Source organism: Protopterus annectens, chromosome 7.part0 (assembly GCF_019279795.1).
Source record: "Protopterus annectens isolate FY-2018-M chromosome 7.part0, PAN1.0, whole genome shotgun sequence".
Taxonomy (NCBI): domain Eukaryota; kingdom Metazoa; phylum Chordata; order Ceratodontiformes; family Protopteridae; genus Protopterus; species Protopterus annectens.
The window spans coordinates 867,514,991-867,541,335 of record NC_056739.1 but is presented as its reverse complement, the minus strand read 5'-3'; the positions used below and the strand labels follow the sequence as shown (position 1 = coordinate 867,541,335).

At 39.6% G+C, this 26,345-nt stretch overlaps 1 protein-coding gene across 15 annotated transcripts in view; it reads left to right on the top strand.

The window, feature by feature from the left end:
* The window catches only part of CADPS (calcium dependent secretion activator), a 2,296,269-nt gene that overhangs the window by 1,315,281 nt on the left and 954,643 nt on the right, over window positions 1-26,345 (top strand). For all 15 annotated transcript variants that reach the window (XM_044077436.1, XM_044077434.1, XM_044077437.1 and 12 more), the window contains exon 7: window positions 5,844-5,955. In XM_044077436.1, coding sequence (XP_043933371.1) covers window positions 5,844-5,955 — 112 coding nt within the window. The remainder of the gene's footprint in view (window positions 1-5,843; window positions 5,956-26,345) is intronic.

Sequence of the window (26,345 nt, the reverse complement as noted above, 5' to 3'; positions counted from 1 at the left end):
GTGGGAGAAGGGGGGAGTATGTTAGGCTTTTAATGCAGGACATTGCTCGTGGGTAGGGTGTAAATTCTTGCATTCTTGTTCAAAGTGTGCGGGTAGCCATCCAACAGTGCATCCAGCAGTGCAGTGTGGTCAGCAGGAGGTTAATTTGGTGACAATGGGTTCGCCTTCAACTGATGTGGATGTTTTCCCCTTCTTCTTCCCAGGGGTTTCAGAATCTCTAAGGTAGGGAGAATTTTTGAAGGTTACAGGGAGGAGTATCCTTCTGGCTGGGGGATGCATTCTGCATTAAGGTTGGAGTATTGCAGTGTATGCTCCAGCGATTTCCTGATTCTTCTCTTAAGGAAAAAAATAGCTGAGGGCTTTTCTTGGGGGTTTTCTATTGAATCAAGGGTGGTGGGGGATGGGGTAGTCTGTAAGAATTTGTGATTCTTGATAGTAAGTGAGGGATTTCAGGGTGCATTTGAAGGTTTGCAAGAGTTGTTTGGGGATATGTGATGAGTCAGGGGTCCCAATGGCTAGACAGAAGTTGGTAGACCCATCTAATGCATTAGATTGCTTGGGTTTATTGGTGGATGCAGAATTAGGGGTGTTTTTTTGCTTGCCGGCTGATAAGTTAGCCCAATTAAAGGAGAAGATTAGGTAGGTGGTCTACAAGGATAAGGTGCGGATTAGCGAGGTTATGGAGTTTTTAGGGCTTCTGAATTTTGCATGTCAGGTAGTTCATCCAGGGTGTACTTTTTGCAGGTCAGTGTCCTTTTTTTTAAAAGGAGGAAGAGAAAACATAATTGCATCAGGATTAACAAGTTGGTATGGGCTGATATGGCACTTTGGTCATCCTGTTTGGAGAGGTTTAGTGGTGTCTCTTTTTGGCAGATGGATTGGTTGGTCAAGAGGAACTGCAATTATATATGGCTATAGCTGGGCATATTGAAATACGTGCATTTTTTGGAGTGGAATGGTTTGCGGCTTGATGGCTGGTGGATTGAAAAGATGGGTGCAAAAGAGATGTTGCCTTTTTGGAGTTAATGCCAATCTGGGTTGCATCAGTAGTTTGACAGGAGTGATTGAGGGGAAAGAAGGTATTTTTTAATTCTGATAATATGGCAATGGTGCAAGATTTGCAGACTGTGAGATCTGAATTGTTTTTGTTGGTTTTACGTTAGTTGGTTTTGCAGAGTTTGTTAATAAATTTTTCGTTCACAGGTGTGCATGTGGCAAGGGTTAGGAATGAGATTGCTGACAGTTTGTCTCAATTTCAGTTTTCTAGGTTCTGCCAGTTGACCCCAGGGGTGGAGAAAGAGATGATGGTGTTGCCAGATGAGGTGTGGCATCTTGGGTTGGTGTAACCAGGAGGGTGGTGCAGTAATCTTGGGTGGCTTCTACCAGGAGACCGTATGGTATGGCATTATATAATTTTGAAAAATTTATTTTGCGGTTGCCTGAGGATGAGGGGGTTTGTTCAGAGGAACTATTATTACAATAGTTGGCTGAGGTTTGAGGGCAAGGTAAGAAGGTGCCATCAGTTAAGGTGAATTTGGCATTGATTAGTATATTTGCACAGGTGGCTGGCCTGCATGAATTTACAGAGACCTGGATAGTGGGGCGTATGTTGAGAGAGTGGGGTAGAGTGGTTGGAGTGAGTATGGATATGCATTAGCCATTGATGAGACAGGTTTTGTAAGTTTTATTGAAGGGTTTAGCTTTAGTGGTGGGTGAGTCATTGGATTATATTTTGTGGGTTACTTTGTGTTTATAGCTGTACTTTGGGGCATTCCAGGTGTCAGAGCTGTTAGGGTCAATAGTTTGGAGAGATGTTATCGTTTTTCCAGCGTCAGTACACATTTGGTTACTTAGGTCTAAAATGGATCAGGGAAGGGCACGCAGATAGTTCTTGGGAAAGACAGGAGTGAGGATCTTTGAGTTGGGCTGGGAAATTCATGCAAACTCTTTTAGGGAGCAGTTGAGAAGGGGGGTAAGATGGTAACAGGTAATCAGTTTGTACATGTAATAAGAAAAGTCCTGCACTGTATGGGTTTTCCAGGTGAGAGGTTTTCCGCTGACTCTTTTTGTATTGGTAGGGCTTTGGATTTGGCAAGGGAAGGCAGATCCATTGAGGTCATCCAGAGAGTGGGGAGGTGGTCTTCAAATGACTTTTTATATTATATTAGGTAATGGATTCAATTGATAACTACTGTTTTTTTGGGATGGACAGTTAGTTGGCATGGGATTAGAGGTCTTAGGTAGACTCAGCTTATGGATGAAATTGAAGTGATATGGTCTTGGATGGGGCTTCCCAGAATATTGGTGATACATTTGGCTGGTAATGATTTAGGAATAATTCCTAAGAAGCAGTTGGTGGGCAGGATAAGGGAGGATCTGGTTATTTTGCAGACGTTACATCCAGGCACATGCATTATTTGGTCAGAGATAGTACCACATTTTTGTTAGAGGAATGCTGCTAGTTTAAGACTTTAGAGCATGCACAGAGGTTTATTAACTGTAGGCTGGTGTGGCAGTTGGGGGTATTGGGCATTTACAGTATATGATAGACCGTAGGGATTATGATGACTGGTACCCAGTTTGGTTCAGATCCAGTGGAGTGCACTTGAATGAGTTTGGTTTAAATTTGTTTAATTTACATTTAAATTTATTTTTAGGTGGTTTGATGAAAGTTCTTTGGTAGAACGGGGAAACAGCCTTTGGTCAGGCTGTTGGGCGGAGAAGAGGGGTAGGCTTGTCCCTCTTCTGTTCCCTCTCTTGGTGTTGGCTGTTGATGCAATGAGTTTTGGGGATGAAAGTGAGCAGTAGGATGCTGCTTGAGTGATAAGAATAAGTGAGCAGAGGTATGGACGCTGCTTATTCAGGCATGGTGAACAGCATAGGCTGCCCTGATGTATGTTATAAGGATTGTACATGTATTACAATTAATATTTGAAATAATGTAATAAATTATGTTTGAAATTAATAAAGGTCATCAAATGTCATTTTGGTGTCATTGTGTGTTATTGAAGGGGACCAGGACAATTATAATTTAAATATGTTTGATCATTTATTCTGATTTCTTTAATTCTGCAACCACAAAGCCATTATAAAACAATTTAAAAGAAAACGCATAAGATTTAGTTGAATTTCTCTCTTAGTCTGATCTTTCTGCATGTGCTAATCTTAGGACGACTCTTGCAAAGATGCAAAAACATTTCTTAGAAATGTGAATTATTATAATGTAGGCCAGTCTTTAAAACTCTCGCAGTATGAGAGAATGATATAACGACTTGGCGTAAGTCATTGTTCTTCAAAGGTAGCTGAAGGTTTGTAAAAGTCTAAGTGGTAGAATTAAATATATCAGAAAATATGTACCCTGGTGTATTGCATAAATAATGTATTTACGCTCTCACTTTTTGAATATCCTTCAGTCCAATGCATAGTGACCCATCAGTCCAACATATGGCGATGATAACATGGCTGTGGATCTTGACATGTCATACTGACACTCCAAATAACTTTGCTTTTGTGTTAAGGATGGTGAAAATTTGCTGCCAAAGCTATGAAAGTATTGCTTTAACTTTTAGACAGTAATACATTTGCTTGTTTCAGTGACAATTTTACTAAGCTACCACTAGTGCACAGCATGTTTTTGTAACCTCATTAACTCACATTACAGTACTGGAACTGACTGTTTTTTTCCATTAACTTTTTGTTATTGTTTATCTTGGAGTCCCATTCATTTTAAAAACCTAGCAGAATCTGAGAGTTTATATTTAGAATAATAGTATAGACTGCACTCATTTCTTTAGCTGGTGAAGTACTAATACTTAAATATATCAACACTTTTATTATTTGATACATCATTAAATATATAATAAAATATCAAGAAAACATGAATCTAGCATTGTATAAGTAACATCATATAGAATATACAACAGTGGTGTATTGAACAATATAAGTCTATAATACCAAATGAATAGGAGGAAATTTGCAAATTCTTACTATCAGTGTTACTATATCACATTGGAATCATAGTAAATTTATGATATTTCCAAGATTGTAGCATACTTGTGTCACTGTATCCAGCCACATTTATTCATTTTCCATTTGTCTTTTTACCTGGACACTCATGTATTTTGTCTCGCGTTCTTCAGACTATCACACACATAACCATTTTAATTCATTCAGGTACTTCCCCCATCCATTTTTACTTACCAGATAATTATCTGCCTAATATAATTACTAAAGCAGTACTCTATCTGTTCATTTATACTTGTAATCTAAACTGAATTCTTTGATCTTACAATTTCATGAATAGATGTGGAAAGGATGCATATGTTATCCACTTTAAGAATCAGTATTGCTTCTCCTTATTCTTATAAAGCAATATTATACAGTTCACTGCGGATAAGATGCCTTGCAAATGTTTTCATATCTAAATATGCTTTTGCTGATTAAAAAAAACTAAACCAGTCGATTTAGTTGCTATAGCTAATTAGGTTGTAAAATCAGGTTGCACAGAAATCTTGGAAAGCCATGATACAACTGAAATCTATCTGAGCTTGAAAAGTGGATGGCCTGTTAATATTGTCTAACCTTTGTCATCTCTTTATCATCACATACCTATGTGGTTTTGTGACATTGCATGTCTTCTGAGCAATTTTATGATACAAAAATTTTACAAAAAGGTGCTAGTAACTTGCTTTCAAGTCTGAATGCTTAATACTACAGATGTTGTCAACTTCTCTAAAGTATTTGTTCAAGAGAGGATAATTAGGACAGGAGAAATGTGCAAGTTGGAGTAAATAAAGTCTTTGGTATAGGAGTGAAGGAGTGATGCCTGCCTGAATAGAATGTGACATTCAAGTGCTGGTATATCTGAACAAATTACAGTGCATCGAATGTATGTTTGACTAATAAAATGCATTTCATACAATACAGAGATATATGTTTTTTCCACAGTGCTGCCACTCACTGTCCCGCACCCCCCAACCAGTGTAGAGGGCTGTGCTCCATCCAGCCTTGTAGTCATCTCCAAGATCACTGTAGAAATTTCTCCCTCAGGGGGACCACCTTCAACTGAATTATACTTGAGTCAGAAGTCAGAAAACTGATTTGTTTCTGTGCTTGATAGGCAAATATCCTACTAGTTTGACAGGCAGTCTTATAAAAATTGCAGTAAATGAAGATAAAAGTAAGAGGAGGAAATAATGTCAAAGAGCAGAGGGTAGATATAGAAAACTGATTTCCAAAGTTCAGAAAAAAAACTGAGAGGGAAAGCAATGTGATTAGTTGACATTTTGGTGAAAAATTAAATGTGAATAATCAGTCATTTGAAATGGGATTGAAATAACTTACAAAATTGTTTAGGATAACAGAGACGATGCAAAAAGTGAGAATGTCGAGTCAAGAACTGGTAAAGAAAGTGAAACAGAACATACATTTTCTTTATTTAAGTGAAGTAAGAGTAGCCTAGGAATGACTGAAGTAGTAGTGATTGAAATGAGTCCAACCCAGAACAGAAATGTAGGATAAGAATCAAGAGTTGAAGTCTAACTAAATACAATTATGTTTAGGAGCAGAAGTGCTGTAATGTGCAAAGATACACACACCAGGTAACTAAGATACAGCCACATTAAATAACTACATTGTAAAACTTTGCAACTCGTCTTCACATGGCTAGAAGTGCAAAGATGGTAATGTCTTCATCTCTGTAATTATGAGAAGTGTTTTCAGATATTACTTGAGCTTGTATTAAGCATGCATCAAGTGTTTTATGTCTCCATGCTGACATTTGTGAGTCGTACAATATAACTGCATCTGAATATTTTCAATACCTTTATTTGTTTCTTTTTTAGGTGGGGAACACAAGGAGACTTCACCACTACACATCCACTTCCTGCAGTAAAGGTGAAACTCTTCACTGAGAGCACTGGTGTCCTGGCTTTAGAAGATAAAGAACTGGGACGGGTAAGGAATTTTATAGGGTTAATGTTTACATTATACCTCTCAACTGTCACAGAATGTCCAGATTTTTGCTTCATAAAATTCATGGTTTTCAAGCAAGTTACTAAGGATTGAAGTCAATAAACAATGACAGACGTTTGAGTTGCAGACTCTAGATCCTCCAGGAAGTGCATGTTAACGCAATATCTCTTATTCTAACAATTTCCTAAATTTCTTAGTGCAATATCTAAAATCTGTCCCTATTTTTGGGCCTTTGTCCACCAGTAATTTTAGGCTTTGTCCATATTTCTTGCACTAAGAGGTTGAGAGATCTGGTTTACATATGTACTGTGTTTCTCAAGTATGAAATTGTCACTTTAGTTCTAGTTACTGCTGTAAACTTTATTTTAGTTGTTATGATAAAACTCACGTGTACTGCAGAGGTGACTGTACTATCTTACCAAGTTTTGAACTAAAGCCTTTATTCTTGCAGTCATTAGGACAGATATGTTTCTGACTGCTGTCAGTTTTTCAGTCTTCAGCCATAAAAAGAATTTCAAGTACCATTTCTGAACAGTGATAAATCTATAAGCAGATCAAAACAGTATGATACATGAATAAAATATTAGAGGATGAATCCATTTTGAGGCAGCATTTATACATAAAAATGTGCTTATTAGAATGAAGCACTGTACACATAGTTATGATTCAAAACATGTTTGATGCAGAAAATGCTTAAACTTTCATGACTTCATGGTAAGTCTTTTAATATTGATATATCTTACTGTCTTATAAACTTCAATCCATTCTTATATAACTGCTCTTTATATACTTTGCAGTTTACACAATTATCTCTCAAAATCTCATGCCAGAAAAAAAAGTTTTTTAGGTGCTTGTAGATTGTTTTGGTGTGTTAATCATATGTTCAATAAGTGTGTTAGTCATTTACAACACTGATAAGCCTTTAATTACAGATGTCATTAAAATGTTTAACATATCCTTCTAATATATGAAGTGCTTGTTTATATAGATAGCTATAGATATACACGTGTACGTGTGTGTATATTATATAATATGTAATATATATTATTGTCATGCCTGTATGCTCAGAGAACATCAACCCTTAGATGTGTAGAGGTCTGACCAGTTATTTTTATTGTGTGTGTGTGTGTGTGTGTGTGTGTGTGTGTGTGTGTGTGTGTGTGTGTGTGTGTGTGTGTGTGTGTGTGTGTGGGAAAACGTCTAAAGCTAAGTACCCCATTGGGGATAATTTTTTCTTGCTCTAACCAGTGTCCGAACAAAGTTAACAATTGTCTCACCTGTGGGACCACGACGTCCCTTGTTGCCAGTTCTGTGCCCTCTTTAATGCAAGAACCATTCGTCGTAGAGCTCTTTTTGTAGACAATTATTTTCATATTCCATCTTTGAATTCTGATGTGGTGTCCATTGACCAACAATCTGCCAACATCAAAAAAAATGTAAAGATAGACAGGCCACACAAGGCTAAGCCTTCTGACGATGCTACTGCTAAGCAAGTCGTCAGTTCTCCAGAATTCAGTGAGGCGCTTTTGCGCAGCCCCTGATGCCTGACTCACTTTCTATGCAGGCTTCTGCCGAGATCCTTTTGGAGTCTGGTATGCCACAGAAATCCATTTTGTCTTCCGAGCTTTTGATTGTCTCTCCCTCAGTTGGGTCTGGAGCGGCAACACAGACACTGGCTTCCGAAGAGGCCGTTCGAACTACCGATTCTAAACAAAAAATAACGTCTTCTCTTCCGACTATCATTTCTCAGAGGCTGACAGATTCTCTTAGGCCTTGAAGCCAGGCCACTCCTAGGAAATCTGCTTCTAGCCACCATCTTGCTTCTGCTCCCCCATCCCAAGCTCAAATGCTTAAAATGGCAGAGGATCTCATCTCCCTTATCCACGGTACTCAAGCCCCCACTCCAAAAGGGAAAAGGGTTCCTTTTCCAGAAATTATGACAGACCAGGAGTCTGTGGAATCTGATTATTCTGCCTTTGAAGATGAACAACAGCCCTTAATTGTTTATGAGGATTCAGATTCAGAGGAATCCATCCCCACTGCCTCCCCTCCAGAGGACCTCTCCTTCGGGGAAACCCTTCTCTCCCTCAGGGAACATTTTCAATGGGAATCTCAGGACTACCCACAGTCAAAGAAACAACTTAGAGAGTTTCTGGACCTGCCCCAGAACAGACCTCTGGCCATCCCACCTATTCTGGAAGTGGTGGATGATGTTTTCCTTAAATCCAGTTTAGCCGCTGATGCCCTGCCTCCTGCCCAAGCTAAACCTGACAGGTACTACAGAGTACCGGATACTCACAAATACCTGTACAGGAACCCCACTGCAGACCCTGAGGTCATTACACAAGGACCCAAAGGAGCTAAGACTAGTTCTGCCAAGAATCCTCTTCCTTCTGACAAAGACTCTAGAGCTCTGGACAGATGGGGTAAGAAAGTATACACATCTGCAACCTTATCAGAGCACTCAGTTGTCAGTTCCATATATTAAAATATCAACAACACACTTTGGAACAACTAAAATATTAGATTGCTACCTCCCCTGATGGTGCCAACTCAAAAGAGCTGACAGAATTACTACACTCTGCTTGTCACTCATTACAGTGTGGATATGATGCCCTAGAAGCCTCTAGCAGGGCAGCAGTGACAGGATCTGTTATTAGAAGACATGCATGGCTGAAGGAACAACCTCTCCCTGATCATGTCAAGTCTAAACTTATTGATGCACCCCTAGATAAGGAATGCCTGTTTAGGGAAAAAGCAGAAGAGGTGCTTAAAAAGATGCAAAATCTATGCAAACAATTAAAGATTTCTTTCAAGTTCAACCACCCAGATTCAGCAGGAACTTCCCCTCTAAACACTGGGCCTTCCCTGCACCCAGTAGACAGGGCCAAAGTAAGCCTCGCAGGGACAGGACATCCAGGCCCCCATCGCAGGGCCAGCAAAGAAGCAAACAAAGGACCACTTCCACCTCTAAGGCAGGGAGTTCTAAGCCAAGCTTCTATGGTAAGCACTACGATGACTCTCCCTCCCCCTCTGCCCTCCTTTCACTCATCTAAAACTAGGAGGAAAGCTCACTCTCTTCAAGAATAATTGGGTCTCTATAACCAAGGACCAATGGCTATTAAAAATCATTTCTCAGGGATACAGATTCTCCTTCAAGCGAATTCCCAATTCCAAGAGGGTACCCAAACCTCCCCCCCAAACCAGTGGACAGAGGCATTAAAACAGGCAAAAATCCTAATATCCCAGGGGGTAGTATAACTTGTCCCTCCAGATCAAACATGAAAAGGTTCTTACTCCAGACTATTCCTTGTTCCCAGAAAAGAGGGCACTTGGCGCCTCATCCTGGATCTATCCAAACTGAACACCTCCTTGGTGGTCCCCAGATTCAAAATGCTAACCTTGCAGCAGTTCCTGCCTATGCTTGCTCAAAATGCCTGGCTGGTGACACTAGACCTAAAATATGCCTACCTCCACATCCCCATCTGGGAATCGTGCAGAAAATTCCTACTCTTCAGAGCAGGCAATCAGCACTTTCAGTTCTCTGCACTGCCCTTTGGCTTATCTACTGCTCCCAGAGTATTCACCAAATGCTTGGCCCCGACTATAGCATTCTGCAGGCAGAGAAATATACAGATTTACCCTTACCTGGACGACTGCCTCATTCAGGCGAACAACAAAGAAAAGTTGCTCCAGGATCTTCTCTTTGTCAAAAACCTCCTAACTTCCCTAGGGGTCACCATCAATGAGAAAAAAATCAAAGCAAAACCCCACCAAGAAAATAGTTTTCCTGGGAGCTGTGCTAGACACAGCAACCCTAGTGGCCTTCCTAGCCCCAGAAAAGCAGAGTTTCCTGCCTCTCTACTTCACCCAGCTGGCTTCCAGAAGTCACCTCACTGCGAGGATGTTCCTGCAAGGCCTGGGATACATGGCATCTTGCATCCTTCTCATCCCTCTCACCAGGCTTCACATGAGAAAGCTTCAGTGGTACTTAAAGAATCTTTGGTGTCAGCACTCTCAGTCCCTAGAGACCACTCTCCCTCTGATCCCTTGCATAAGGGATGAATTTCTCTGGTGGGCAGATGCCTGTGCCATGAACAAGGTTCTTCCCTTCATCTTCTGCCCTTCCGGCCAGGCAATTCACCACCAACACCTCAGACATAGCTTACAGTGCTCACCTAGCAGGCAGGTGTACCCAAGGCCTTTGGAATGCCCAGGAACTTCACTTGCACATCAACCAGAAAGAAATGATGACAATGCAAAATGGTCTGACTTCCTTCCAACCCCATCTCAGGCCAGGGGTCCTCCTTATAAAAACAGACAACACCACAGTAATGTGGTACATCAACAAGCAGGGGCCACCCGGTCTTACCCCCTGTGCAGGTTAGCCATGAGTCTGTGGCTTACAGCCACCTCTGTGGGGCTACACCTAATTGCCCAGTACTTAAAAGGGATCAACAACACACTGGCAGTCCAACTAAGCAGAAACTTACTGGACCCCCATGAATGGCAGCTCCACAGAGAAATCTTTCTGCAAATCACCCAGGAGTGGGGGACCCCAGGGGTAGACTTCGTTGCCTCGCACCTCAGCCACCAGCTGCACAAGTTTTGCACCAGGGAGTATCACCTCCTAGCATGGAAGGTGGATGCCTTAACCTTCCCCTGGAGCTTCCTCTTTGTGTATGCATACCCTCCTCTGCCCCTATTTCCCAAGGTTCTGATCAAAATAAGGGAGGAGAGACCAAAGGCCATCCTCATTGCTCCAGATTGCTCAAGACAGCATTGGTACCCCTTACTACTCAGTCTGGCCTTACAGTCCCCCAAGCTGCTTCCCCTAAGGTCAGACCTCTTGACCCAGGAAAGGGGGAAGGTACTGCACCCAGACCTTCCGACTCTCAAACTTTCAGCAGGGCTCATACACTAAAAACTAACAAGAAGTCACTGTTAAGCAAACATGTCCTGGACATCATCACAGAGGCCAGAAGGCCCAGCACAAAAAAATCTTATGCAGGAAAATAGAAAAGGTTCTCCTCCTGGAAACAATATAAAGGGGGCAGTACCTCCCAACCTTCCATCCCTCTCATCCTGGATTACTTAGCAGAGTTGCTCAATAGTGTCCTCTCCTTCTCCTCTATTAAAATCCATGCCTCGGCCATCTATGCCCATTATGATTCAGACCCACCCCTCTTCTCACATCCTTTGGTTAAGCAATTTCTCAGAGGGACTTCTAATATCAGGCCTCCCAAAAGACCTCCTACTCCACCCTGGGACCTGAATTATTTGTTAGAGAAACTAACCTTATCTCCTTTCGAACCTGCCACTTCAACAGAATTGAAATACCTCTCCTGGAAGACTGCCTTCCAATAGCTATCACCTCAGCCAGAAGGGTCTCAGAACTTCAAGCTGTCATGGCTGTCGAGACCTTCATAATTGTCCATGCAGACAAAGTCTCCCTGAGGACTAATCCCTCCTTTATGCCCAAGGCAGTATGCCCAAGGCAGTATCGGATGTGACCCTTAACCAGGCCATACACCTTCCCACCTTCTTTCCCAACCCTCAAAACAAGGGGGAAAGAATTTTACACTCACTAGATGTGCACAGACAATACTATCTGGACTGCACTAAGCCATTCAGAAAAACTGACCAGCTTCTTGTAAGCTTTGCTCCAGGGGTAGAGGGGAAGCCCATCTCCAAACAAACCATTTCCAAATGGATTTCATACTGCATCCATTTTTGCTACAGACTACATGGGAAACCCATCCCTAGGTCAATACGTACCCACTCCACTAGGGCAACCTCCACTTCCACTGCCTTCCTCAGAGGAGTACCTACCAGGGACATATTGGAAGCGGCCACCTGGACCTCTGTCCATACCTTTACAGAGCATTACCACCCACCTCTCTTTCAAAGTCTAGGGCAGGGTTTGCCTCTGCATTTCTGCAGGGCCTCCTGACCCATACCTAGGATTCTATTCATAGATTCATAGATTCATAGAGTAGTACTAGGCTAACTGCCCTTGCGAGCCATATTAAGCACAGCCAATTATCCCTTGTGAGACTCAAACCCTGTACCTTGTGTTTGTAAGGCAAACACCTTCGCCATTAGGCCACCCTCCCACCCTTCCACCCTTTACCTCAGCTTTGGGAATCCTCCCACAGGTGATGACTGCAACAGTGAAACACAAAGAACATAGTAAAGTTGTGTACACTTACCATAAATGTAGATGTTCGAGTGTATCCACTGTTGCAGTCTTGGTTTCCCTCCCTCCATCCCCTTTTTCACATCTTCCCCTAGGGGAACACATGCTTCCCAGAGTATCTCTTAGCCACCAGAACCACCTTTCACTTTTCTCTTGTGCTTCTGACAAGTTAGGGCAAGAAAAAGTAGTGTAATAACGTCGGCTGCCTTGCTTTATAGGACTGATGACCTGATGTCAGACTACAGGCGACAGCAGCCAATGCACAAAAGCATTGACTCTGGTATCCGGGCCGGCCTAGGGCTACCATAGCAGGGATAACCCACAGGTGATGACTGCAACAGTGAATACACTTGAACATCTACATTTATGGTAAGTGTGCACAACTGCACCTTTTAAATACACACACTTTCCTAATGTTCTGTCAGTCTATTACTACTAAACTGTGCAATTAAGGTACTAGTTTTATGTTGAAGGCTTGAGTTTTTGGTGAGAGCTATATGCAGATGGATTAAACAGAATGTGTTCTTGATAGTTGTGGCACTGAGCAGATTGGGAAACATATACAAGATCCTTCATTTCTATAATTGTTTAAAAGTACCACCCTAATGATAAAAATGACCAGTTTAATTTTTTAGTTTTATGATGCTCCACGAGTGTTGTAAAATTAAGTCAGTCGTGGATATTTCTTTCTATACACAGAAAGTATTGGTTTTAAAGTAGAATGCTTGCCCTTAACTGAACAGAAGCTTTTTATTAAGGCTTTTTTAATGTGTGTATTGAGGCTCTGGCCAGAAATCTGATTTCCCTCTAGGCAATAACTTACATTCACCTACTAGTGTTAGAAAACCTATGATAGACTGGGGGCTGCAGACCTGCATATCAAGCATTCAGTTCGGTCTGCAGGGCCTTGTATGCTAGTTCTTTTATTACATATCAGGAAATATACAGTAAAGGTCTTGCAGGATTTGTTGACCAAGAAAAGCATGACAGGTTATTAAAATAATTAAAATACGCAAGTTATGATGTGGCTTTTCCTATATGCGGCCCCTTGTGATGTATATGAAGCTGTTTGGATGTGAACCTAAGTATAGTTTTCTGTCCATATGTCATTGTAGCAGAACTAGTCTAAAGGCAGATAGTGTTTTGATTCTACCTTTTGTGACTGCCCTGCTAGTATCCTCAGGCACTCCTTTCATTGCTCTTTCTTCCCCCAGTCTACCTATTTTTTATTTTCCACATCTGAATTTCTGAACTTTCTCTCCTTTATGTTTTTAGTTGAAGTAGCTCTGCTTATATCCTCGGCTAACTGATTACAGTATTTTTTATAAAAGCACGTATGAAAATCTCCAGTATTATTTCATCATCTCAGCTCCAGATCTCCCTATCCATCTGTTTGTTAGTTTGCTAATTTGCCTTCTGCTTGGCATCGCTTTCCATGAGTCCCTTTGTCTGTTCCACTGGCCCGTCAATAATGAGTACAAGCTGACATCAAGGAGAAAATGGAATTTTTACTAAAGAGTGGGCCAGAATTAGAATTATCATTTTCATATACCCAAATGAGTCTGATACAGTGCAAAAACAACCACCATCCACTTTCTAAATTAGGAGAGAACACTCAGCAACCTAGACTTTATCTCTTACCTGCAGTTAATTATTTTGCATATATATAGCTCACTGAATTGAAAATTCTGTCTGTTTTATGCATTTTGATTAGAGTCTGATCTCTGAGCTGTAGATGAATACAATTCCTTCAGAGCAGCATTTACCGTGACAGTATATCATGATACGCATAAGGAAATACAACGAATACCTACAGGTGCTTAAGTAATAACTTTAGAAAATTAATTTTTGTTTGCAAGTCAGGTATGTATACTAGGCACAAATGTTTCTTAACAGTGAAACAGAAACATTGTCTGGTCAAATGACTTGTTAAGCAATCAAATGGAGAACGAAGGAATCAAACCTAAGACTAAAGCTTAAAACTCATTATCAGTTGATTGCCTTAATCCCATGTTTTTAAGTGCAATGCACTCAGGCAGTGTACAAAAATATTTACAGATTTTCTCATGAGACACACAAGCTCTGTTGTAATTTTGCTCTCTCAGTATGAGGAGAGCTGTCTGTAATGCATACATTTCCGGCTCAGCTAGTACACATGTGGAAAGAACAATTCACAAGGTTTCTGTCCTGCATTTGCCTCATTATCCATTCCTCTTTACTCTTCCCCATTCTTGATTCTGATTATCATATGCTAATCAGTAAGTGACATCACTGTTATGTATGTGACGATAATCTAATTGGTTCTAATGCACGAGAGACAACCTATTGCTGCATTTGTCCAAATCACTGTAGCTACCTTGTTGTACTAGGAATTGGACCATGTTGCCACAAACATGAAGTAGCTTCTGTGTATGTCTGTAAAGTTGTGTGTGACATTTTAAAATGTATATGTAGCAAGCAGATTAAATGGATGGGAAAAGAAGATTAAGCCAAAACAATCCTCATTATATATCAATTTAGAAAGAATGTAGATTTTTAAGTGAAAAAAGTCAATATTTTATTGATCCCTTATACCCTCTGGTCCCTATTTATAACACTTGTGATGCACAATATAACAGTCTGGGTGCTTTACTACTATATCTTTTTTCTGGATTGCATTTAGTACTGAACAACAGGTGACTAATTAATTCCCTTGCAGCCTGAAGTCTTTGATGCAAATAAACCTTTGCTTCCTGTGAGGTTTTCTCCAAAATCCTGTGTTGTAAACATACTTAATATGATTTGTTGTACCTCATTAACAATGCACATGAAAAAAAAAATGTTAGCATATCAATATTCTTCAGCAGACAACACACCGTAATCAGTATCAAAAGTATATCTGATGACAGTAATTTTGAATTGCAAATTTATGAAAGAAAATGGCATTTCATTTGCCAACAATTGCTACTCAGTAATAGAATGCGCTGCTAAGAAGTCTCTTCTACAGCTAGGATTTGAACTCTGACCCTTCAGATCCCCAGTTTTGTCTGTTGTACCATTAATCTACCTTAAGAGCTGAGAGCTGTTCATGGATATGAGGCTTCATCTTTCCCAAATGCATATGTGGCTCACACACAAATAGACTGGTGGAAATAGAGGAAATGTAACTGCCCTTTCATTTACTTTATTTTTTAACCAGATAAGGGGGCTTGTTTCCAGAGTCTTATACATTTACAACTCAGGCTCACTGTGCAGTACTCATTAAGGGCATTGGCACTCAGTATGGGTATGTGACATTTCATTCATAGCAGATTTCATCTACAAAAATCCACAAGTGACTGAATCACATTTTATAAAACATGTATGGCTTTAGAAAATCACTGCTAGTCTGCTTTTGGATCCTAGGAATTATGCTACAGATTGGTGTTTAGTATTTGTACCTTGTGTTGCCCACTGTTGTACAGTGTCTCTGTCTCTATAAGTTTGTGTTTGTGGACCAGCACTGATTCACTGTGTGCAGAGGTTTCCCTGCACTGATTCACTGTGTGTGGAGGTTTCCCTGCACTGATTCACTGTGTGTAGACGTTTCCAAGCACTGACTCACTGTATGTGGAGGTTTCCAAGCACTGATTCACTGTGTGCAGAGAATTCTCAGCACTTATTCACTGTGTGGGGAGGTTTCCCAGCAGTGATTCACTGTGTGTTGGTTTCCCAGCACTGATTCACTATGTGTGGAGGTTTACCAGCACTGGAGGTTTCCCAGCATTGATGCAGTGTGTGTTGTGGTTTCCCGGCACTGGAGGTTTCCCAGCACCGAATCACTGTGTGCAGAAGTTTCCCAGCACCGATTCACTAAGTGCAGTGGTTTCCCGGCACTGATTCACTCTGTGTGGAGGTTTCCCAGCACTGATTCACTGTGTGCGGAGGTTTCCCAGCTAAGATTGACTGCGTGCAGAGGTTTCCCAATACTGATTCACTGCGTGCAGAGGTTTCCCAATACTGATTCACTGCGTGCAGAGGTTTTCTAGCACTGACTCACTGTGTCCAGAAGTTTCCCAGCACTGATTCACTGTTTGCAGAGGGTTCCCAGCACTGATTCAGTGTGTGCAGAGGTTTCCCAGCACTGATTCACTGTGTGCAGAGGTTTCCCAGCACTGATTCACTGTGTGCAGAGGTTTACGAGCACTTATTCACTGTGTGTGGAGGTTTCCCAGCATGATTCACTGTGTGTGGAGGTTTCCCAGCACTGATTCACTGTGTGTGGAGGTTTCCCCACACTGATTCACTGTGTGTGGAGGTTTCCCCACACTGATTCACTGTGTGTGGAGGTTACCAGCACTGATTCACTGTGTGTAGAGGTTTCCTAGCACTGTCTCACTGTGTCCAGAAGTTTCCCAGCACTGATTCACTGTGTGCAGAGGGTTCCCAGCACTGATTCACTATGTGCAGAGGTTTCCCAGCACTGATTCACTGGGTGCAGAGGTTTCCGAGCACTGATTCACTGTGTGTGGAGGCTTCCCAGAACTGATTCATTGTGTGCAGAGGTTTCCCAGCAAAGAGTCACTGTGTGCAGAGGTTTCCCAGCAAAGATTCACTGTATACAGAGGTTTCCCAGCACTAATTCACTGTGTACAGAGGTTTCCCACCACTGATTCACTGTGTGCAGAGGTTTCCCACCATTGAGTCACTGTATGCGGAGGTTCCCAGCACTGATTCACTGTGTGCGGAAATTCCCAGCACTGATTCACTGTGTGCAGAGGTTTCTGTTGCTTCAGTGTTGTGCAATGATGGTGTTACTATATTTATTGTGTATGGGGCAGTGAAGCCCCCATATTGTGAAGTGCAAGGGGGCTTATCACCTTACAAAAACAAAGTTTTGAAAAATATTTACTGTACATAAAGTTTTAGATGTAATATTATCTGAGTAGCAGTGTTTTTAATTAAATGTGCATTAGATGAATTGTTTAAGATTGAATGTGCATCAGATGAATTTTTTTTAGATATTTTGTGATTAGATGAAATGTGTCTTAGATAAAAAGTAATACTCGAGTATGTTTGTGTATATGTGTTTAGATATATTTATATATATATATATATATATATATATATATATATATATATAGAGAGAGAGGGAGAGGGAGAGAGATAGCTATAGATAAATGAGTATATATTGAATAATCACCAATGAAATTGTTCAAAATGCAAAACGTCAAACCAATTCATCGCCAGTTACCAACTGTCACCTACTAAAATCAACTAAAATAAAATAATCACAAATGTAAACCAATAAGTAACATTTGAGATTACCAATAACTATAATACAAAACACAAACCTAAAATTGCACAATAGCAGGGTGGCCACTAAGGGTCTCAGAGATAGAAGCATTTACTTTTTTGAATGGTTGCTTTTATTGGGTCAGTAAACACTGGACCATAAATGCTGGAAGTCCAATAGCAATGCTTCTCTCTTTTTGAGGTATTTTTTATTGGTTTGAAATAATTACTTTCATGGCCCGTGTTATGTTGTATGTGTTTTTAGGGTTATTCTATGAGGACGCAGGGAGCTTTATTTTATATTCCTTGAGTTTTAACTATAGGTGCTGTTGAGGTTTAATATGTTGAGCTATACCAGGAAATTGTATCACTTTCCCTTCTCATTACATTTGTCCTTTCTGCACATTTCTGTGATCACAGTGTAAGTATATTTAAGTAGGAACCGTATGGTGTTGTGATGTAGAGAACTTATTTCACTGATTTGCGGATTTTGTTTGTAACATTTATCTGTTTTCAGCTTCACTTTTAGTACTCTTACAGTGCCGCTGATTTGTGAATTGGAATCCATCTGACATCAGTGCAGAATGTCTTCTATTACTAGCCAATAAAATCATGATAACAGCTAGGGATATCTCTGTTCCAGAGGTTTTGGCAGTTCTGGTTGTGGATTTGAGGACTTGGGCTGGTTCAAAATGTTGAGTTTGTGAATGTGAAATTAGTAGTGGTTTTCCTGTCTACATTAAAGTTGCCAAGGACAAGAAGTTTAATTGTACTATAAGTTGCTAGCCAATACTCGAGGGATGTAGAATGCTTCAACTTTATGTTTCCTGTGGAGCTGAACTTGAAAGAGGTAGGAGCAGAGTCACATTGTTCAATGTCAGGGGGATGTTGAAGTAGAGATGCTGGTTAGAAAGCTAGTACAGAGCATTTCTACTATACCCACATTAATCTTAATGCTTACTGTCACTTCTTAGTATGTCATAGTTTAGTGAAAAGACATTTGTATCATTTATATGAGTCCTCGGCCAGAATTTAAGAGACTTGTCCAGGTGTATAGTGGACCTGTGTTATTATACATGCTGCACTCATTTATCTGACCAGTTTTGTGTCCAGCATGGAAATTGTTGGGGAGATGATAGGGTAAAATATTGGTTGTGAGGAAGTTAGGAGAAGCTATAGATATAGTTCTACCAACTCAGTAGGCATGGCTAATTAGTGGTGATAAAGAGATTTTTGGAAGTAGTGAATAATTGTGGTTGATTTTGTTGTGGAGTATTTGTAAGTTTTTCACACACACACTGTGGACATAATTTTACCTTTATGTATGCAGTACCAAAGATTGGTGAGGTTAGGGTAGATGCTTGTAGGGATGGACTGCCTCAGTGAACCAGCTGGGAATACTATTATATGGGTAATTAGAATGGAAAGGGAGAGTGACTATGTGTGTTTTGGTACAGAACAAAATAAAACTAAATAAATAATCCATAGACATAAACCACAGAAATACATAGGATCTTGGGAAGAAAACAGATTCATGTCCAGTACTTCAGCACAAGCTTTCAAGGAGTAAGAAACAGGAATCAGTAAGTACCAACTTTGTGTAGAAAAAACAACTATCAGTTAAAAATCAGTTGAATGCAATTAAACAGCCATAAACAAATTAGTCCAACAGCAGACAACTAAGCATTTAAAATACTTTGCCAGTATAGTTTGCCGTTTGGGCACCTTTGTTCAATGTGGTAGCACCTCTCAGAGCTCTGAGTTATGTCCTCCTGTAACTATGAAGTCTGGAAGAAGGACTTGCTGGTTCCCTCTTACCTGCACTGGAATTCCCTAAGGGTATTGAACCTTTCATCGATATGATCGTCAGTGTTACGAGTCGACACATATGTACCATTACAATGGCATGTTGATTGCTGCAGAGCTTGAAACGTCTCATCAGGCATTCAGTGATTGCAGTAGGTGTCTTTTTCAGCTGGGATATGAGCATATTGTCAGTGGCAGAGCCAATACCAGTAAGCTTACTTTCCAGAAGAATGCAAAGCACCTAGTCTCTTCTGCCAGATGAACTTTAACCAGCCTTTCTGTTTTGCTGAGCTATCAGTGTTGATTTGTAAGTCTGTCAGTTTTACTGTCTGTTTTTTATGTAATGGTTGTTTATTAAAGAGGAAGTATTCTGCAGTGTAAAATCTACTGATTTATTATCGTAACCACACGGAGGATGCTCTCCATGCACAGCTGCTGCTGATGATGATGATGTTGATGAAGAACCACAATATATTCAACTGTAGAAAGTAAATGCACTTAATTTTGAAGTGGAGTTATTTGTTTTGATGCTCTATCAACAAACTCACTTTACAGAACAATACTGGTGCAATATGAACAACGGAATGTTTGTATAGTAAACATTTTGTGATTATCAAATGATCCTCATACACACACACACACAGCTCAAACAGTATATGTGTTCATGCCACTTGTGTTTAAACATTGAGGCCATAAGTGCACCATATGCTAAGCTAAGTTTTCTGCAGAGAATATTCTAGAAAGTGAAGCACAAAATAAATCGACTTTGATGTACTTCTGCATTGCTGAATATTTCTTGCAGTTTCATAAATAAACTGAGCATAGTTATATGTGACTAATAAAACAATTGCACAAAAAAGATTTCAGAAATAAAGCAGTCCATTCAGCTGCACTAAACTATGAAGTATTTCTAATTCATATCACTGTATTGTGCAACAAAGACAATATGAAACAGCAGAATTTCATTCTTGTAATATTCTGCTTCTGGCTTACGCAATTTGCCTAAGTCCCCACCACACCCCAGAACAGTACGTGCCCTTATGTGATGTATTCCCATATGACTGTGTTCATACGTTGTAAACAAAGGAATGGTGAAATGCTGTGGAAATGGAAATGAAGCCTCACAGCATCTTTAGTCAGATGTATGTGTCCTTCATCTATTGATTCGTGCAGTTTTGTTAATGCATTGTGGCTGGAATGTTCAGGCACTGAATATATCCTGAATTGTTTATGCATTAAATCCATTAGTTGCACTTATTAGGTGAAATTATTTAAGCACATTTCACTAGATTTGATCACTTTATTTTGCAGTGTCATATCTACAGTGGTGAATTAACTATCATTACAACTTTAGCTGAAAGACACATACACAGAGCTAGACACATGAGATGACTTTTATTTACTGCAGACTGAAGACCACACCCAGATCCCATGACTCTCCTCCAGTTTATTAGCTATCTTAAAAGCATAGTGCTACCTAAATACTTTAAATATAGCATTCCCCTTTTACTGAAGCTATGATTCCTGCACATTTATATATATCTATATATCGTTAAATAATAATCCTATTGCAACTAAGTCAATATGTGTCATGTAACTGAAGCAGTAAGCATGATTTAAGGGTCTGAACCCTGCTATAAACTGTTGACATTCTGAGTATATGAATGAGCTGTCATACAGTGTCTGCCTTTACCAGTACTGATTCACTGTGTGCGGAGAGCTGCAGTCATTCTTTAGCTTGAGACTACTCTTATTTTCTCTAGCAACACTGAGATTAGCAGAATCATAATTCAAAGGTTGAGGTAGCTCTGAAATACAAAGCAATTTACTGGATCTTGGTCAAGGACTGGATACTTTAGTTGAAGTCTCTTAAGATGACGTCACTAAATCTCTTGCTGTGCTTTGAATTTTGTCAGGGGTTTCCTGATGTGGAAATTTATCTGTAATTTCTGAACCATTCATACTCTATTTCCTTCAAAACAGATCAATTCCTTGTATTTACATACATTATCTGGACACCTTTAAAAATCACGCCCCTCAATGCCGTACAATACTTCAGTACCACCTTCCTGGAAATCATTGATATCCTTGCCCTTCCACAAACAAAATCCCCATGGTTAACCACTAACTGCATTGATCTCGTGAAACAGAGACAAAGCATGGGATAAATAGAAACATAATAAAACCCAGCAAAATCTCCAAGCCTTCAAAACACTACATAACAAAGTCACAAAACTAGTGGATAAATGTAAGGAAGCCTACTACTCTAACCTCCAGCGACAACACAAACACAACCCCCCAAAATTTTGGAATTCTATAACTTTCCTTCACAACCCAGGAACTAATAAAGATTACTCCCCTTCCCTCAATGCCCCCACAGTACAAATAGCAGAAGAACTCTACAAGTATTTCATAAAATACATATCAGACTTACTCACTCCCAAAACTAACTCAAGACACTCCCACCCAAACCTACAAACAAACCCAAATAACATAACAACACCTACAACAGACCAAGCCCATAACTACACAAATGACCAACCAAACAACTCAAACACTACTTTCTCCTTTTAGCCCATGCCCACTTCTACAATAAAAAAATAAAATAAAAAAGGTACTGCTCATACTAAAACCCTGCTCTGTATCAGCTAACGACGTCCCATCCCAACTCGGTTATCCAGTCAGCATACTAATAAACAGATCACTATCAGAGGCCACAAACACACAACATGGAAAATTTAACACATAACCCCAACTCATAAAGGAGGATACTGTACAGAAATATCTAATTTCCACCCAGTATTCATACTACTCCCATTATCCAAAATCATGGAAAGGTGTATTCACCATTAATTAATTAAATATCTACTCCAAAACAATCTACTCAAACTTACCACGGCTTCATGCCAGACCATAGCACATCCACTGCATTATTATCCTTCACAAACACAGTAAACAAGGCCAGGGACAAAGGCTACCTAGTATCTGCTGTATTCCTGGACCTCTCAAAAGCCTTCAACACAGTTTCACATATTTTACTACTAGACACACTATCCAACCTAGGATGCTCCAATACCACACTTCAGTGGTTCCAAAGCTATGTGCATTATATTTATTTAACATTTGTTAGCCAGGATAGTCTGACTGCACAGCAAGTGTCCATTTTCAGGGAGTCCTGGGGAGAAAAGCTCCACACAATTACAAAGTAAATAGCATACAACTTACAGAAATACAATTACAAAATTAATACAGTAGAAATTAAGAGTGAAAAATATAACATGGCAACAGTGAGAGGTAGCAGAGGTTTCAGCAGCTGAGTATACCATATGTGAACATTGCCTATTTTGGGATGAACAAAGAAATAACATAATGTACTATGTATACAATGAGCATAGATAGAGAACATAGGTAGAGTGTTGCAAGATATTTCTCTAATGTAAAAAAGTATATGTTAAGTATAAATGTATGACACATATGCACATGCATATACACACACACACACACACACACATATATATATATAAATATATGCACATACACACACACACACACATGCATACATTGACATATATATATATATATATATATATATATATATATATATATATATATATATATATATACACATATGGCTTCACTTCATAACCTTGAAATACTGAAATCCCGAATTTCAGTATCTCAAGACCATGAAGCCGAAAATCCATAAACCCGAAACCCCAGAAGCGCTAAATTTAAAATCGCGACTTCTACATTAAACATACCGCAAACACGAATATACACCTCCCTACACATACACAAACACCTACCCTACATACAAGCAGGGGGGCAAGTACCCCTGCACCCCCCCTACTTAAATATACTAACTCAGAGGTCGCACTGCACAGACAAACACACAAAAACACCACCACACAATCTACTTTCCCCTTGCACACACACACATCACACTAACAAAACACAAATACACACCTTATCCAAAACACAAACACTTACCTACATCTCCAACCACCCACTCACACTCTGCAACACCAGAACTGCTAATTCAAAATCTCCAAACTTCTGGATTTTGAATTTCGTGCTTCTGGGGTTTCGGTATTCTGCACTTTTGCCCTTCTGGTCTTGGGCTACTGAAATTTGGGGTTTCAGTAGTGTGAGATTCTGAAGGGAACCCATATATAGATATATATATATATATATATATATATATATATATATATATATATATATATATATATACACACACACACACACACATATATATATATATATATATATATATATAGAGGCTGGAAGCAAGCAGTCAAATGGTCTAACCAGCTCACCTTCCTGCTGCCCTCCCTATTCTATGACTCCTGCATACTAACCAATCTACAAAACTCCACCAAGAACAAAATAGAACAATGCAACAACAAAATGACAAAGTTTGTAACTAACTCCAACTACTGTACACACAACTGTATACCACTAAAAGAGCTGAACTGTTTCCAACTAGCAAACCATCTTGCGTATACACAACTAATTACAATCCGTACAATATTCTACAAGCCCAGTGCCTGTCCTGCCCTAGCCAACCTAATCCAACATTACAAACCAAACAGAACACTCCAGTCCAAAGACAAACAGTTTCTCAAAATCTACAAACCTTCCAGAAACCAAGGAAAATCACTTTACTCATACTCGATCACTAAATTATGGCACACCCTCCCACCTAACATCAGGTTAATTCCTAGCCTTCCTCACTTTAAAACCTCCCTAAAAGAACATCTAAACAAAGCTTTGTTATGTACATGCCTTACTCCAGGCTACTCTACTTCCTTTCCTCCTCTCACCTCCTCCTCTCTCCCTCTTTACACCTTCTCTTACTACACTAACCTCCCCCTTCTAAGCTAATCTACTAAAAATCTCTTGAATATCTGGAAGCAGGGCACAACCCTGTTCACCAGAAGACTAATATTCAAATTGACCCACTCAAACCTGTGTCATGCTTTTCATACTCACTCTAAGCAAATTATATCTACCCTAGGAAATGTCTTTGAACTTCTGAATGAATTTAAATTGTAAATATTCTACTTAGTACTATGTAACCCTAAGTGCCTGGATAAAATTAATCTACTAGTGTATTCTTATATATTGTAACCTATTGTATAATTGTGCAACATGATTACACCTGTGGAACTGTGCATAATATATGTAACAATAACTAAGTTTTTAAATGTGGAGCTTTCCTCCCTGGGCCTTCACTGTAAACAGGTAATGTAACCCAGTCAGACTATCCCAGTAATCAAATGTCAAATAAATAAATACATTTTTGCCATGGAACATTTTCTGCTTTACCTGTCACTCCTGTAACAGCTCTAACATAAGCTTTCTGGTCTGTATTACTGACAGCAGTACTGACACTAGAATTTGGATCTTGACCGTCTGCCCATTAAATGTTGTGCTGCAAGATGTCCTCCAGATTGGAGTTGTATACCTGGACCCTCACAAGGATAACTAACAGTGTATTACATCTGAATAATCAGACGTTTTCAGGATATTCTTTACTATTTGAATCATTTTATCTACTTGACCATTTGACTGATTGCATTATGGACCTGATGATATGTCTGTAAATTGATATGATTTGGCAAAGGATTGAAATTACTGATTTAAAATTGTAGACCATTACCAGACACTACTTATATGGTGTTCATTGTCTAAAAATATAGTCTTCAGGACTGTTATCATCAAATGTGCTCCAGTATACTTTAACTGAACAACCCTATAATACTTAGAGTAGTAACATGCATGCAAAACACATAAAAAGACATAAACTGTGGGATTTAGAAAGGTTTACTGCAATACGACAGCCTTATCTTGGAAGGTTTCCATACTAAGGTAAGCCACTGTTCTCCCAGTGTCTATGTCTGTATCTCTGTCTGTCTGTATTTGTGTGCCTGCTTGAATAGTCTACAGAAGTTATGTAGGGTATTCACAATCTGTATGGGTCTTTGTGTTGGGTATCCATGCAGGTGTGTGGAGAAGTTGAGTGTTTCTGTAAGAGTGAGCATTTAGAGGCTTGTTCGTAGGTGATTGTGTGTGTCTGTGTGTATGTGCCCGTCTCTGAATGTGTGTGTGTGTGTGTGTGTGTGTGTGTGTGTGTGTGTGTGTGTGTGTGTGTGTGTGTGTGTGTGTGTGTTGGGAGGGCCTGTGCTACTGTGATGCATTGGCCGGTAGGAAGAATAGTACCCTGTTTACTTCTAACTGAGAAATGTTCGATTCAGAGACTTGGCAGTAAGCCCCTAATGAGACTTTTCTCTGTAAGACATTACATGTCTCTGTTGCATTAATTAATTGTCCAACCTACATTGGTCAATCAGCACAGGTGAAAATAATTTCTCAGAACTGCACAGCTACCACTGTGATTGAATTTTGTGCTGAATTAGCCCCTCGTTTGTATTCTGGCTGTTAACAGTGCTACATATTCCACAGCTGTCAATCATTTGCTTAGTCTGTGCAGATACTGTTGGCCAATATATAATGTTGTTTACCCTTTCCCTTTACATTTTGATACCTGTGTACAACTGAGCAAAGATAATTACTTTTACACCTTGAACATTAATCCATCTACATGTGACAGCTATTCTGTAATAGAAAAATATTGACTGAATAAAAGTTATAACTTTTTGGCTCTATCTGGCCATGTGGTCATAATGCTATCTTGCAGTAAATATACTTCTGAATCAGAAAATGTCAGCTTTTGCAGCTTCTCCGTGGTCATAGGTAATGTTGACAACTCCTATTATACCTCTAGTTCTTTCTCTAAAAGGTCTTTGAATTGTTTGAAATATTCAATCATCATGATGTGAACGATGTACATATGCTTCCCAGGGTTTTAATTTACTTGCAGTTCATGCTTCTCCAGAGATAGCATCATTCTTTGCAAAGATGCAGATGATGCATATAAAAGACTTCTTTTTTAAAAAAACTTTTAAGCATCTTTGTTAGCATCACATATTCTATATGAACATGAATACACATTCAGTTAGAAAAGAGAAACCATTACAAAGATGTTTTCCCTTATACACATTATACAAATATGATTTTTGTCTTAAATTATTCACTTTAACATTACATA